The 13507-nt window shown below is 41.8% G+C and overlaps 1 protein-coding gene across 2 annotated transcripts in view; it reads right to left on the bottom strand.

Moving 5' to 3' along the window:
• Napb (NSF attachment protein beta) overlaps positions 1–13507 on the bottom strand; it is a 35719-nt gene that overhangs the window by 5394 nt on the left and 16818 nt on the right. Inside the window, exons 3-7 of one of the 2 annotated variants that reach the window (XM_090351911.1) lie at positions 11732–11848; positions 8952–8998; positions 8738–8815; positions 3192–3247; positions 2944–3028 (exon numbers count right to left, since the gene is read on the bottom strand). In XM_090351911.1, the coding sequence (XP_090208037.1) occupies positions 2944–3028; positions 3192–3247; positions 8738–8815; positions 8952–8998; positions 11732–11848 (383 nt within the window). Of the gene's footprint in view, positions 1–2943; positions 3029–3191; positions 3248–8737; positions 8816–8951; positions 8999–11731; positions 11849–13507 lie in introns of those variants that run through there. The other variant, XM_090351912.1, reaches the window with a different exon arrangement.

Here is a 13507-nt window from a genome sequence, read left to right as displayed (position 1 = left end):
CCCAAAGCCTTCAACAACGAGGGCAGGGGCTTTGGGTTTGGTTCTGAGGCTCAATGCATTTATATATATGTTTATCTTGATGTTGACTTCATTTGCAGGAAGACTCTTGTCCTGCTCCTGCTGCTACCTCCCCAGCTCTCCTTTTCTGCTGCACCCTACGTGCAGGCCCAATCAGCCTTAAGTTACACATGTTGAAGGTTCCTGATGCTCTGCAAATCCCTCCGCTGCCACTCTCGCTGAAGCTGACTCCTGCAATGCCCTTCCTGCCTATGCCTCTCATGGGTCCTGAGGCTGCCACTGCCACTGCTATTCTCTTCACCTTCCTGGCTCAGATGTTCTCCAAGTGATGAGACTCAGAAGTGTAGGCAAGGCTCACGATCTGCTACAGCAACTCCAGGAGCTAGTCACAAGAGGGTGTCCCTTAGATGTTCACAGCTTAGAAGGCCAGAATGGGGTTGGTTCCAAACATGACAGTCAGTCCCTTCATGCACATGAAGGAGAGTGTGTGTATCAACTATGGATCTTCTTTTGGGCCACCAAGAAATAAACCCCTCTGGTCTGGGTAGGAATGGCTGTAAGGATTCTACAGTGCTCTGAAGCTTGTGGTGGCAGGAAGTCCAGTTCAACCTACTTGCTGGGGCAGTGCCTTCTAGGATCAGTGTGCTTTGGGGACTGGCATGAGGGTAGTTCAGCTGCCTGGCAGTCCTTTCCTCAGGGTAGCCAAGGACTTAAGAAGAGTCTAATGGCTGTCAGTGAGGTAGTTAAATCTCCCCGTCCCCCAGCAGCCAACATTCAGCACATTTAAAGGAAAAATAAACTATCAAAGGGATGTTTACATAAAACATTAATAGTACTATAATAGCATTTAGCAGCACTCTCATAATGTGTAATTCCTGCCTATTCTCCAAGGGATAAGCGGGTCCCTACTATTTGTTTAATTCATATATAATCTAAATTCACTGGTTAAAAGAGATACTGATAGATTTTAGAAAGTGATCAACTATAAGAAACTCAGTAAATTTTCTTCAACTATAACATAGGCAGGCTAGTGGTAGAGTGCTTGCCTAGCAGCCATGAAGACCCGGGTTTGATTTCTCAGTACCATATATATAGAAAAAAGCTGGAAATGGTGCTGTGGCTCAAGTGGTAGAGTTCTAGCCTTGAGAAAGCCCAAGGACAGTGCTTAGGTGTGAGTTCAAGTCCCAGGACTGGCAAAAAAAGAAAAGAAAGTACAAGAGACTATTACGTGGATAGACTTCAGAGAAATCACAGTTATTAAACATCATGAAGGAGATTATGTAATATTAAAAGGTCAACCTACTAAAAGCAGCAATCCAGAGCTACAACATATGAGAAACAAAAACTGACAGAATGAAAGAAGAGATGGACAAACTACAATGACAGCTAGAAACTTCAAAATACAGCTTTTAAAGTGAGGACTAGGCAGAAAAAAGAGCAAGAATGTAGAACCCACTATTTTATAACACAAGCTCCAAGCAACACTTAAGAGAATAGACCAACACTAAGAACTGGTGGCCCAGACCTGTAATCTTGGGAGGCTGAGATCTGAAGATCACAGTCTAAAAGCCAGTTGGGGCAGGAGACTCTTAATTCCAATTAACCACCAAAATGGCTGGAAGTAGGGCTGTGGTTAAAGTGGTAGAGTCCTAGCCTTGAACAAAAAAGCTCAGGGACAGTGCCTAGGATCTCAGTTCAAATCCCAGGACCAGTACCACCACTACCACCACCACTACCACAACAACAATAACAACAAAAACCAGACCATCCTACAATAACACATTACCAACACACACTATATTTGGGCATAAAATAACCCTCAACACATCTGTAAGATAGTTACTATGCATTCTAGATAAGATTAACATCAGGGATGGGGAGTTTGGCCTAGTGGTAGAGTGCTTGCCTAGCATGCACAAAGACCTGAGTTGGATTCCTTGGTGCCACATACATAGAAAAAGCCAGAAATGGTGCTGTGGCTCAAGTGATAGAGGTCTAGCCTTGAGAAAGTCCAAGGATAGTGCTCAGACCCTGAATTCTAGGCCTGGGACTGGCAATAAATAAATAAATAAATAAATAAATTTATTTCTTTAATAAACAATTAACATCAGAATCCGTAGAATGAGTAAAGCAGATTAGACTTCCTAAAGTAGATGGATCTATCTAATCTACTGACTAAATAATTTATTGAGAAATCCAAATCAAAACTTCAATGACACACTTCAGGTTCATTAAAGTTGTTAAATAAAATAAAGGAAGTGTTGGTGAGGATATACAGAAACTTGTGTATTGCTTCTTAAAATGTTAAGTAGTAAAAGCACCACGGGAGTGTGGATTCCTTAAAATATCACTCTGGGCTTACCACATTGACCCAGAAGTTGCAATTCTATACCAAAGCATAGAATAAAGAGAACAGAAAGCAGATCCTTATACAAATCTAAGTGCAAATGTTCACAACAGTATTCTCCACAGCTCTAAATGTCATCAATCGAATGAATGAATATACTATGGAATATTACTTGAAGAGCCACAAAGTACTGGTCCTCATTACAATGTGAATCTTGACAATATCCCATGAAAGAATCCAATCACAGAATGACACATGTATGATCCCGCATCTATTCAAGGTCCAGGAATGGGAAAATCCACGGAGAAAGAAAAAAGATTGTTTAACAGGGACTGGAGAAACAGGGGAACAGGGTAGTGGCTTTTGTAGGGAATGATGAAAATGTGATAGAATTAAGTAGTGGTGGTGTTTCCATGACTTCTTGGATATACCAAAGGCCATTGAGTTTACTCGCTGAAAGGATGAACTACATAAATTCTCTCTCAATGCAAAAAATTACATAACACATCGAATGTAAAAAAAAAGCAAACAACCAAAAACCCACTGGTTTCCAAATGAGGAGACAGCAGTGCCCTCACCTGCTCGTAGATTTCAATGGCTTTCTGGTACTGCTCCAGCTGTGCAGCGTAGGCTGCCACCTTCAGCAGACACTTGTTTGCGGAGCTAAAATTAAGAACCAGAGCAGAGTAAGTAACCCACAAGGAAAATGAAAGATGCATGTGCATGGATCCCATGAATGGGAAGATACTTGTATTTCGTCCAAAAGCAGCTGACCTGTATCACAGTATTAAAACTCTTTTACCAATATTAAAAATAGAATACTTGCCTGTTAGATTCTTCTCCTTTGTAATAATCAGCAGATTGTTCATAATGTGCGATAGCCTGAAAATACATACATTTCATTCACTAATAGTTCATTTGAAGCGCTATCTTTAAAACTATGTTTACAGCCCAGTGTGGTTGTGCACGCCTACTGGTTGTTCATCCCAACTTCTTGGGAGGGGAGGAAAGAGGACAGCCTGTGAGCTGGCTTTATAGTACAAGACCCAATCTGAGAAACAAAATAAAAGCAAAGGACGGGGCATGGATTAAATGGTAAAGCTCTTGCCTAGTGGTGAGGCTTAGGGTTCAGTCCTCAGTCAGTACGGTCAAAATACCCCATTACATTTATACGGGTTTTTTTTTTTTTCTACAACTCAACCCTATTCAGGAAATACAGGAAAGCATATAAGTCTGTAAACCTCACAGTGGTAGAATGCTCCCTATTAATCAAATCTGTTCTTTTTCTTCCTCACAGCAAACACCTAGAGATGCCATCTTCCTAGCCTCCGCTGTAGTAAAGGTGGTCAGACGACTAGTTTTGTTTTTTTGTTTTTTTTGATGAACTATGAACAGACCTGTGTGGGCCTGGTACACACATCTTACTTGGCATTATTCTTCAGATCTCATACTTTCCATATGCTGGAATGACAATGACCAAACCTAGTGTGATGCTGGAAGCCACAGATTTCTAAATAATCTCAGCCTGCCTCCCAAATAACCTCAAAGGCTAGAATGTACCCATCACTAGAAACACACACCTAATTTTATTTTGGAAAGGAGGGAAGCCCCGTCAGACCTAAACAAGTCTATACTTACTACTGCAACATTGACTGCTCTCAAGACCAGAGTGTCATCTTGAGTAAAGACGTTATCTTCCTTCTAGAATGTGTGATACCCACTGAAAATGGAAGCTGAAAAAATAGAGGATGTAGGCCAGAAAGGCTAGAAGGGCTTATCATGTTGCAACAGAGGTTTAGTGAAATAAGTGACAGGACAATTCACAAGGTAGAACTTATAGCTGCTGGAGCTGGAATGATACATAGCGGCTAAGAGTTTTGTGAGTATGTCTTGCTGTTTCCTGCTATGATTAATGAACTCTGGAAGAAATTAGCTGGCTTATAGGCAGTTATGAAAGGCAAGAGGCCAAGTCGATAGAGAAGGGTCTCATGAGTTTAGAAAAGCTAGTGACTTCTATATCCCACATGGGAAGAGGTAAGTCTGCAAATGCTTTAAGCTGGGAATCTGGAAAACTTCTTTAGCAGGTCAGAAAATAAGTACTTTGGATTTTGTGAGTGAAATAATCTCTGGGGCAGCTCTCAGCACCTACTAACAGCATGTCATGAACACAAACATAAGTAAGTGTGGTTGCATACGAGGATACTTTATCCTTGAACGATGACATTTCAATTTCACACTATTTTAATGTGTCACGAAATGCTTTTTCTCTTAGTGAGAATAATACAAAACCGATTCTTACTATGCAGTCATAAAGAAACAAGGTTTCTAAAGAAACAAGTTCTTTCTTTCTTTTTTCTTTTTTTTGTGGGTCATGGGGCTTAATTTCCACTAGGACACTGTCCCTGAGCTCTTCAGCTCAAGGCTATTATTGCCCTACCCCCTGGGCCTGGGCTTTGTCCCTGAGCTCCTCAGCTCTAGGCTACCATTCTACCCTTGAGCCAAGCCCCACTTCCCGTTTTCTATGTTAATTAGAGATAAAAATCTCAGGTCCTTTTGTGCCTGGGCTGGCTTTGAAACTTGATCCTTAGATCTCAGCCTCCTGAGTAGCTAGGATTACAGGCGTGAGCCATCGCGCCTGCAATAAACAAGGTTTTTAAATTATAAGTTTCTCTATAAGCCCCAGAGATCAGAGTGAAGGTGCTAGGCACAGGCATAAAGAAACAGCAAGTAAAACAGGCTTGGAAACTATGTGTGAATACCGTATTAGGCTCTTATTGCCACAAGGAGTGTACTAGAAGCAAACAGGCTTGGCCTATACACAGTACAAAGCAGACAGAAGTAATAGCCACTGAGCAGCGCTATCTCTAAAGTCGCAGGAAGAAGGTAGAAGAGCCTTCTGTATCGCAAAGTACCTACACCATTCAACTTTGCAGTTTTATTTAAAAAAAAAACAACAACAACAACAGACATTTCTAGTGTTTTGGAAAGATTGGGTCCATTTAAGTCTATCTTAATTCATATATAAATTATTTTTTACCTGACAATTGTGCATCTTCTCCCACTGAGACACAGGGTCTGAAAGGGCTGATCTCAGGATGGCTGCTCACCATTACAGCCCTGAGCCTAGTTTATAATGCCCGGTATAGGATAGGTGCCCAGTGAATAAATATAAACACCATCAAAAATGAAAGGCCCCCTACTGAGATACTGCCAATAGTTTGATCAATTTGGAATTTCAGGAAAAATGCTTTTCATGTATTGATAGTTAATTAAAACAATAACAACAACAGCAACAACAAATCTTCTTGAGACTAAAGGTGTACCTCAGTGGTGGAGCATGTACTTATTGGCATGCACAAGGCCCTGCCATCCCTACCACAAAACAACCCCTTCTTTGAACTGTTCTCCTTCTCTAAAGTGTTTAGTACCATTTCCCATTGTAATAAAACAGAATAAAAATTTAAAAAAAACTAACAAAAAACATTCTGCAGAGTAGATGAAGGGGTTACTTAATATCCAGTGGACTCTAACAGGTAGTAAAATCTTTTAGGCATGAGCAGGAAAATGCTCTGCCTGCTGTTTCTGCTTCTGATGATTTCATGCTTAAGAGTCCACTGTGTAGGTGAAACAGCCTTAAGGACCCCTAAAATGGGACCAGTGCTTTTAGAAAAAATGCTCTGAGACAGTACCTAACATCAGCCTGTCATATATGCCTAGTTCAGCTTCAATAAACAGTTTTAAATTATGTTCTTCAACAGCTGAACACAAAATTGAGTCATTGTTCCCTTGGATAATTTAAAACATTACCTAAAAAGACTCATATTGCCAGGTTCACTGTTTGACCTCATGAAGTTAAAGGTACTAACTGAGTTCATGCCCAATAGCTTAAATCTGAGTTACAGAATAAGCACTGGGTAGTATTAATAGAGAATGAATCTATTTGTAATAAACAAGACCCACAGTATCTTGGTGAAAGTGATTTTCATACATAAACTTCATATACTACTGACCACATTTTTTTTTTTTTTGGAAAAAGAAGGAAAGAAAAGGCAATAATGTTTATAAACAAAGCAGGAGCCTCAAATGAGGAAACACAATACGTATAGTAATATATTTGAAAAAAATTAAGGCAGGTCTTACTGCATAGTCAGTCTGTCCTTGAACTCCTAATCTTTCTGACTCCACCTTCTGAGTTCTAGTATTACAGGCATGCACTACCACTTCAAGTCCATACTCTCTAAAGAAACTCTTTAACAGAACAGGCCACAGGAGTGAAAACAGTGCCACCTACTGGCAATTCATAGAATAGAAACATGAAAGATGGGGATTTTAGAAGCTTTGACAAATCAAAGGGGGAAAAAAAAAGTTGCAGATACTTATACTCTGGTAGCAGAAACGACCTGACACTGTGGACTCTGGACTCAGAGTGCACTTCTGATTCTCAGGGATTAAAGAACTAACCCGCAAAGACATTTGTGCAGTGTTTGTCTCTGAAAGAATCGGTCAACCCGAAGAAAGATATAGTGCCCATCACAGACACTCCAACAGAGGAAAGACCCCAGCCACACCAACGCTGTGTCCTTGTGACCCAATACTAAGCCCACATGAGCATACAGATGAGAGTTCTACTCCAGGCTCCTTTACAGTCATCTAGGACCCACAGACAGCCCTAGAGAGAATATTCATATGCATCTGCCAGGGCACAGGGTGGCCCTGATCTGATAAGATCACAGCCTCCTCGGCAAGGCATGGCATGGCAATGGGTTAGGGACAAAGAATGAGTAATATGTGGTGAGATGGAGCACACTCCGTGTTGAATAACCAACGGCGGTGTGGTCAGCATGTCCAAAGGGCCTTCTTCATGTTAACCAGCCTCAGTACTGCTTCAAATATGAACTAGGGATGTGGCTTGCTTATTCAGTTGCTATTTATTGAGGGTCTCCTATTTCTGGGACCTTGATACCTATCAGAGAAGTGGATGCAAAGCTCTCTGCTGACAAAGGAACCATATCCATCAGAGAGCAAAGGGCACAAATACTAGGAATGATACAAATACTAGGAAGTAAATATTGACATACAATAAAAGGTGATGCCTGTTGCATAGTGAGAGAGAAAAATGGGTGAGTTATTCATGTGTGGTGAAATAATAATCCTGTGGGACTGAGGTTATGATTTTTAACTGGACAGCCCTCATAGACCTCAGGGAAAAAGTGATACAATAGAGATACATGGGGAAGTCAGCTAGGTGGATGTGTCCTGAGGAGGTAGTTGTATGGACATGTGAGGCAGCTGAGTGGGCAGAGGGATAGGTGAATATGTGGTGCACACCTGTAACCCCAAAACTTGGGAAGCTGAGACAGAAGGATTTCAAGTTCAAGGACAACCTTGGGGAGAATTAGCTCAGTGGAAAAGCATTTGTCTGGCAAAGCCCTGAGTTTGCTCCTCAGCTCTCGGAATAAATAGAAATGAAGAGAAAAGTCCTCAGGCAGGAGCTCATCTGGCATGGGTAATAAGCAGCAAGGAAGCCATGGTGGCAGGAACCAGATAAACTAAAGGAGGAGAAACTGAAGTCACAGCTGTGCATGAAGAGTGCGGGACAGGGAGGGGGCAATGAAGACTCTGGACATGGCTCTTTCAGCTCCTGGGAATAAAGGTGGTGGGAACAAAAGCTGGAAGCTGAGTCTTCCCGGAACTCACAAGGTTCACGCTGGTTTCTCTGTTACAAGGGGTGTAGGTGGGCAGGGAAGCGAGGAGACCAGTTAGGAGACTCCACAGTGATGAAGTGAGGCTGAGGCCAGGTATTGAGAAGTGCTGAGGCTGACGAGCAGGGAGTATGGCCCACAGAAACGGCTCCCATGTTGGGTGAAGAGTGAGAAGACATGGCAGCCTGCCATTTGGAGAAGATTAGGGGGGATGTGGCTCTTGGGCTCCCCCTGCTCTGGCTCTCAGATGGCATGGACCTAAATGGAAAGGTGAGCAGGCGGGTGGGTTTCGCCTGGAGTTTGGAGCCAATGTGGGCTGCAGAGAGGCCTGTGTTTCACTGGCACACAGATGGAAAAGCAGCACTGCCAGAGGTGCTTCACCTTCTTCCCAGGGCCTCCAGAGACCTTAGCTACGTAACTGAAAAAGACCTAGGTCATGCTGATGTCCTCGTATGAATTAGTGTACCAACAATGGCTGAATTTGGTGAAGTCTCAACAGCTATCTTAGACACTCACTGCAGCACAGCCAGCCACTCTTAGAACTCCTGGGAGATGCTCCTTGTGCCTCCCCCCACCCCCTGCCACCATGATACTGCAGCCGTGGGGAGGGGGCTGGCTTCCTTCCGCTTGCTTTGCATTGACTTCACTGGGAGCCGTGTCCTGCACTTACCTTCTCAATGTCCACAAGCTCAGTCTCATAGATCTCAGCAATAGTGATGTGGTGCTTTGCTGCGATGGTAAATCTTCCCTAGGGGGAAAAATCCAGAGTCACACATCTGTTTTACCTATGTGAATGCCATGCAGTTTGGAAGCCGAAAAAGAAATGACTCTAAGCCATGTTAGGGATTCCACCCCACAGCCACTCAAGCAAAGCAACGTCTTACCATGTCTGTGTAAATGTCGATGGCTGCATTTAAGCAGTTGATAGCCTCTGAAGCGTAGGCATTTAAGAAAAACAATGAAAAATCCATTCAGTCAAAGAGGGTTCAGGTGAGCCTATCTTCTAGGCTATTATTAGGGGGTAATGAGGTACAATTTGGGCAAGAGGATGGGCAGGTCAGTTAGTAAAGCAAACACAAATCATGCAAAAGTCCAAGTTCATGAGCATGGCAGCTCATGGTAGCAGCTATAGGCTGACTGAAGGAAATGTGGCTGGAGTATTATTGGCTCAGTGTTCTTCACCTTAAAGTAAAAACTCGATCCAAGGTGGGAAGACTGTGTTACAAAGAAAACACAAGTATGGGGGTTATCACCAACACTGATACACCGTGTCTGCTAGTATATAAAGTAAATGTATTATTCATTAATGTAATGTGAAGATATATTCATTTTAGAAGATGGTGTCACAAGAAATCCTAGTTCAATCAATTCTCCTATTCATAAGGCTGCAATCAAAAGAGATGCCTTTTTAGACAGCTCAGCAAGCTCAAAGATGCGTTTGATATATGAATGTATCCCCCCCCAAAAGGAAGAAACAAATCTAATAAATGGTCATGTTAATAAATTATATTAATTTCCTGAAACAGTGAGCCAAGAAATTTCCTGTCACCACATGGAGATATTTATACTGCTGGCCTGTGACTGACAGCTCCAAGCTTATTGCTTTTGGTTTGAAAGAGGCACAAAGAGGCAAAGCTTTACCAAAGAACTAGAATGGTATCTACAACAATAACAATTAAAAGCAATTTTTCTAAAACTATATAAACTATATAATTCACTGTTATACCTTTAAAAATACAGGAAAAAAAAAACAAGAGTAAACACAATTTGCCTCTAACTCCACAGAAGCACAATTAAGTGTTCTATGTTTTTGATACATTTCTATGTGTATAAACTTGCTTTCATTCAGTCTCATGGGCATCTTTAATAATGCTGGGAACATTTTACTAAGTCGTGAAGAGTCTTTGAAACCAGGGATTTTTTTTTTTGCCAGTCCTGGGGACCTGAGCACTATCCTTGGGCTTTCCTCAAGGCTAGTGCTCTACCACTTGAGCCACAGCATCACTTCCGGCTTTTCTATGTATGTGTTTCCAAGAAATCGAACCCATGTGTTCATGCATGCTAGGCAAGCACTCTACCAGTAGGCCAAACTCCTGGCCTTTTTTTTTTTTGAGATGAGGTCTTGGTATATAGTCCAGCCTGTCCACTGCTGTCTCCCGAATGCTGGGATAATAGGTAGGCACCTCTATTAAGAGGCTTCAAAGTAAGGATTTTACTGCCTGTTTCATGTTCTAAAATACTGATCTACTACAAGCATACAAGTGTACTCCTCCTGCTCGCTATGCCATTTCTCACTGTAGAAAAAAGAGACTGTGATTAATCTTTACACAAAAGCCCTTGAAATACCATCTTTCTTTATGACTAATTCATAAAAATTGTGACTTAGGTGTTAAACAAAATGGACTACAAACAAACAAAAATGGAAAGAAAAAGGAGACTCAAAAAAGGAGGAGGGCCTGGAGTTTAGCCTAGTGGTAGAGTGCTTGCCTAACATGCACAAGGACCCGGGTTCAATTCCTTGGTACCACATACTTAGAAAAAAGCCAGAAGTGGTGCTGAGGCTCAAGTGGTAGAGCTCTAGCCTTGAGAAAGTCCAAGGACAGTGCTCAGGCCCTGAGTTCATGGCCTAGGACTGTCAAAAAAAAAAGGAGGAGATTCATGTGCATATGTGATATTAATACTCAATTGTTAAGTATCATTTTCTCATGAAAAAAATGACAGTTCTAAATTTTACCACTTTAAAGATCCAATTTTATTCTTTTCTCCTTAAGATACTTTAGAAAAATATATTTTTTTTAAATGACAACACAGGCATGATAAGTAATACTTGTCATTTCAGCTCTACGAGAGAGGAGACCAGAGGGATGATAGAGCAAAACCAGCCTGGGCGATCTTCTATCCATAAGCTGGGCATGGTAACATAAGCACCTGTGACCCCACCTTTGCAGGGACTATGGCTGGGACTGTCTAAGGCTGGGCCAGGGGCGTGGGGAAGCAAGACTTCTTCCTGAGAAATAACTAAACCAAAAAATGTTGGGAACATAGGTCAAGTGAGAGAGCACCTACCTAGTAAATATGAGGCCCTGAGTTCAAACAAAACCCCCCAAACAAAAACAAAATGAGTGTTGTGTGCCCAAGGCATGTTTTCAAACAGGTGGTCAGTCCCATTTCCCACGAAATAGATGTTAACATGCAATGAGAATTTAGGAGGAAGGAAACATTAGAATTTTCTTGTTGGTTCAAGAACATATTTCATAAACTGGAAATACAGGAGTCAGATGTGGCACACACCTGTAATCGCAACTTGGGAAGTAGAGGCAAGAAGACCATGATTACAAGGTCAGCCAGGGCTACAAAGTAAAACTTTATCTCAAAAAATGAAAGTTATAAGAAGTCTTAGATAAAATTAAAGATGATTTTCACAAGGTTCTCTATAATTCAACAGAAAGTGAACTTAAGAAAATGGTGTCAACAACTAAACAGCCAGGATAATTTAAAGTATTTTCTCTTCATAGAAGCCCCCACATTTCCTAAGTTTCTCTATGCTTCCAAAATACAAAAATTCCTCTTTACCAGGACTCTGCAAGTGGGCCACACACATTGACCTTGACTCTGAAGAGAACACCGGCTAGTCTGTTACACAGAGATGGAGGTATTGCCTTACCTTGGGGGTCTGCCTTCTTGTAAGCATTCCCGGCATCCACAAAGCTGGTAGCAGAGTCATGTTTGCTCTGAAGCTGCATGTGGAGCTTGGCTGCTTGACAAAATGCATTTCCTGCAGCTGAAGAAGAGACCATAGTTAAACCCAGAGGAGTAAGTCTCCCTGAAGAACTGCCCTGGCTTGAAGACTGGAACCGACTAAAGTGTCTAGTCCAAGGGACATGCAAATGTGTTCATTTGCTTCTCCATCAGTCCTAGGAGACTTGCCAAGTGCCCTAGCCATCCTTCACTGGTCCAGTGTACAATGCCAGCATGAAATGAATATCCATAGGTGTTTCTAGCTGTAAACAAAGGCAGGCAAAACGCGGAAGCCACGGATATTTCTTTATACTTTCCAATCTGAGTATCCACAGAACTTATTTGTCATCACTGAAGAACCTGCTCTACTGGAAAACACATGATTAAGAAGATGGCAGAGCTCTAGGCATGGTGTGATACACCTGTAGTTCCAGTACTTGGGAGGCTGAGTCAGGAGAAAGGAAAGTAAATGCTACACAGTGAGTTCCTGTCTTAAAAAAACAAAGAAAGAAAGCAAAACAAAAAGGAGAAGAAAAACAAAATTCCTAAACCTTAAGGCGTGTGTGTGTGTGCAGCCATCTGTGCTGTAGGTCCTAGGGCTTGAACTCAGGGCCTGAGAGCTATTCCTGAGATTTTTTTTGACAGTTCTGGGGCTTGAACTCAGGACCTGAGCACTGTCCTTGGGCTTTCTCAAGGCTAGAGCTCTATCACTTGAGGCAGAGCATCACTTCTGGCTTTTTCTATGTATGTGGTAACGTGGAATAGAACCCCGGTCTTCACACATGCTAGGCAGGCACTCTACCACTAGGCCAAACTCCTGTCCCTATTCCTGATTTTTTTCCACTAAGGCTAGTACTCTTTTTTTTTTTTTAAATTGGGCTCTCCAAGGCTAGCACTCTTATCATTTGAGCCACAGCTCCATTTCTGTTTTGGTGTGTTTGTTTTTTGCATTTTTTTTGGTGGCTTTTTGGATATAACTTTCATAGACCTTTCCTGTCTGTGCTGGCTTTAAACCATAATCTTCATGGCTTTGATCCACAATCCTCAGATCTCAGTCTCCTGAGTAGCTGGGATTGTAGGTATGAGATACCAGTGCCTGACTTTAATAAAGTTCTTTTCTTTTTGTTTTTTTTTTTTAAATTGTGGTTATGGTTTGGATATCAAGTAACACTCCTTCTCCAACCTTCATAAAAGGCTCTTGTATTAAAGGGACGGTCCTCACCAGGTGATGCTAGTTTGAAAGATACAACTTTTGACCAGGGGAAGCTGCTTCCTGACTGGTAAGAGGTAAAGAACCTCCTCTACTACACGTTCCTGCCATCATGATCATCTTGTCAAATGTTTAGGATCAGGCAATCGTGAACTAAATAATCTTTTCTTTGTTATGCTGTTTGGTCACAGCCCTGGAAAGCTCACGAACACACACATAACTAACACAACACTAACATAAACTAACACAAACACTGCCAGTGCTTAACATTTGCTTTAAATTGATTTGTTAAACAATATAATACCCAAGTTAGTTCAAGATTTGTCCTAGGTAAGCACATAGTTCCTCTCACATAGGTGAGCTTTTGAACTTTAGCTGCCTCCACACTCTGCACAAAAGGCAGTACTAATTCTGCAGCCAGCCTATCAGGGTCCATTCATGCTCTCTTGCATAGGTTTTTGTGAAGAGGAAGCAAGAGAGCAAGCCAGCACT

This window comes from Megascapheus bottae, chromosome 18 (assembly GCF_031878675.1).
Source record: "Megascapheus bottae isolate mThoBot1 chromosome 18, mThoBot2.hap1, whole genome shotgun sequence".
Classification (NCBI taxonomy): Eukaryota; Metazoa; Chordata; class Mammalia; order Rodentia; family Geomyidae; genus Megascapheus; species Megascapheus bottae.
Note: the sequence above shows the minus strand (reverse complement) of the source record. Positions and strands in the feature narration are given on the sequence as shown.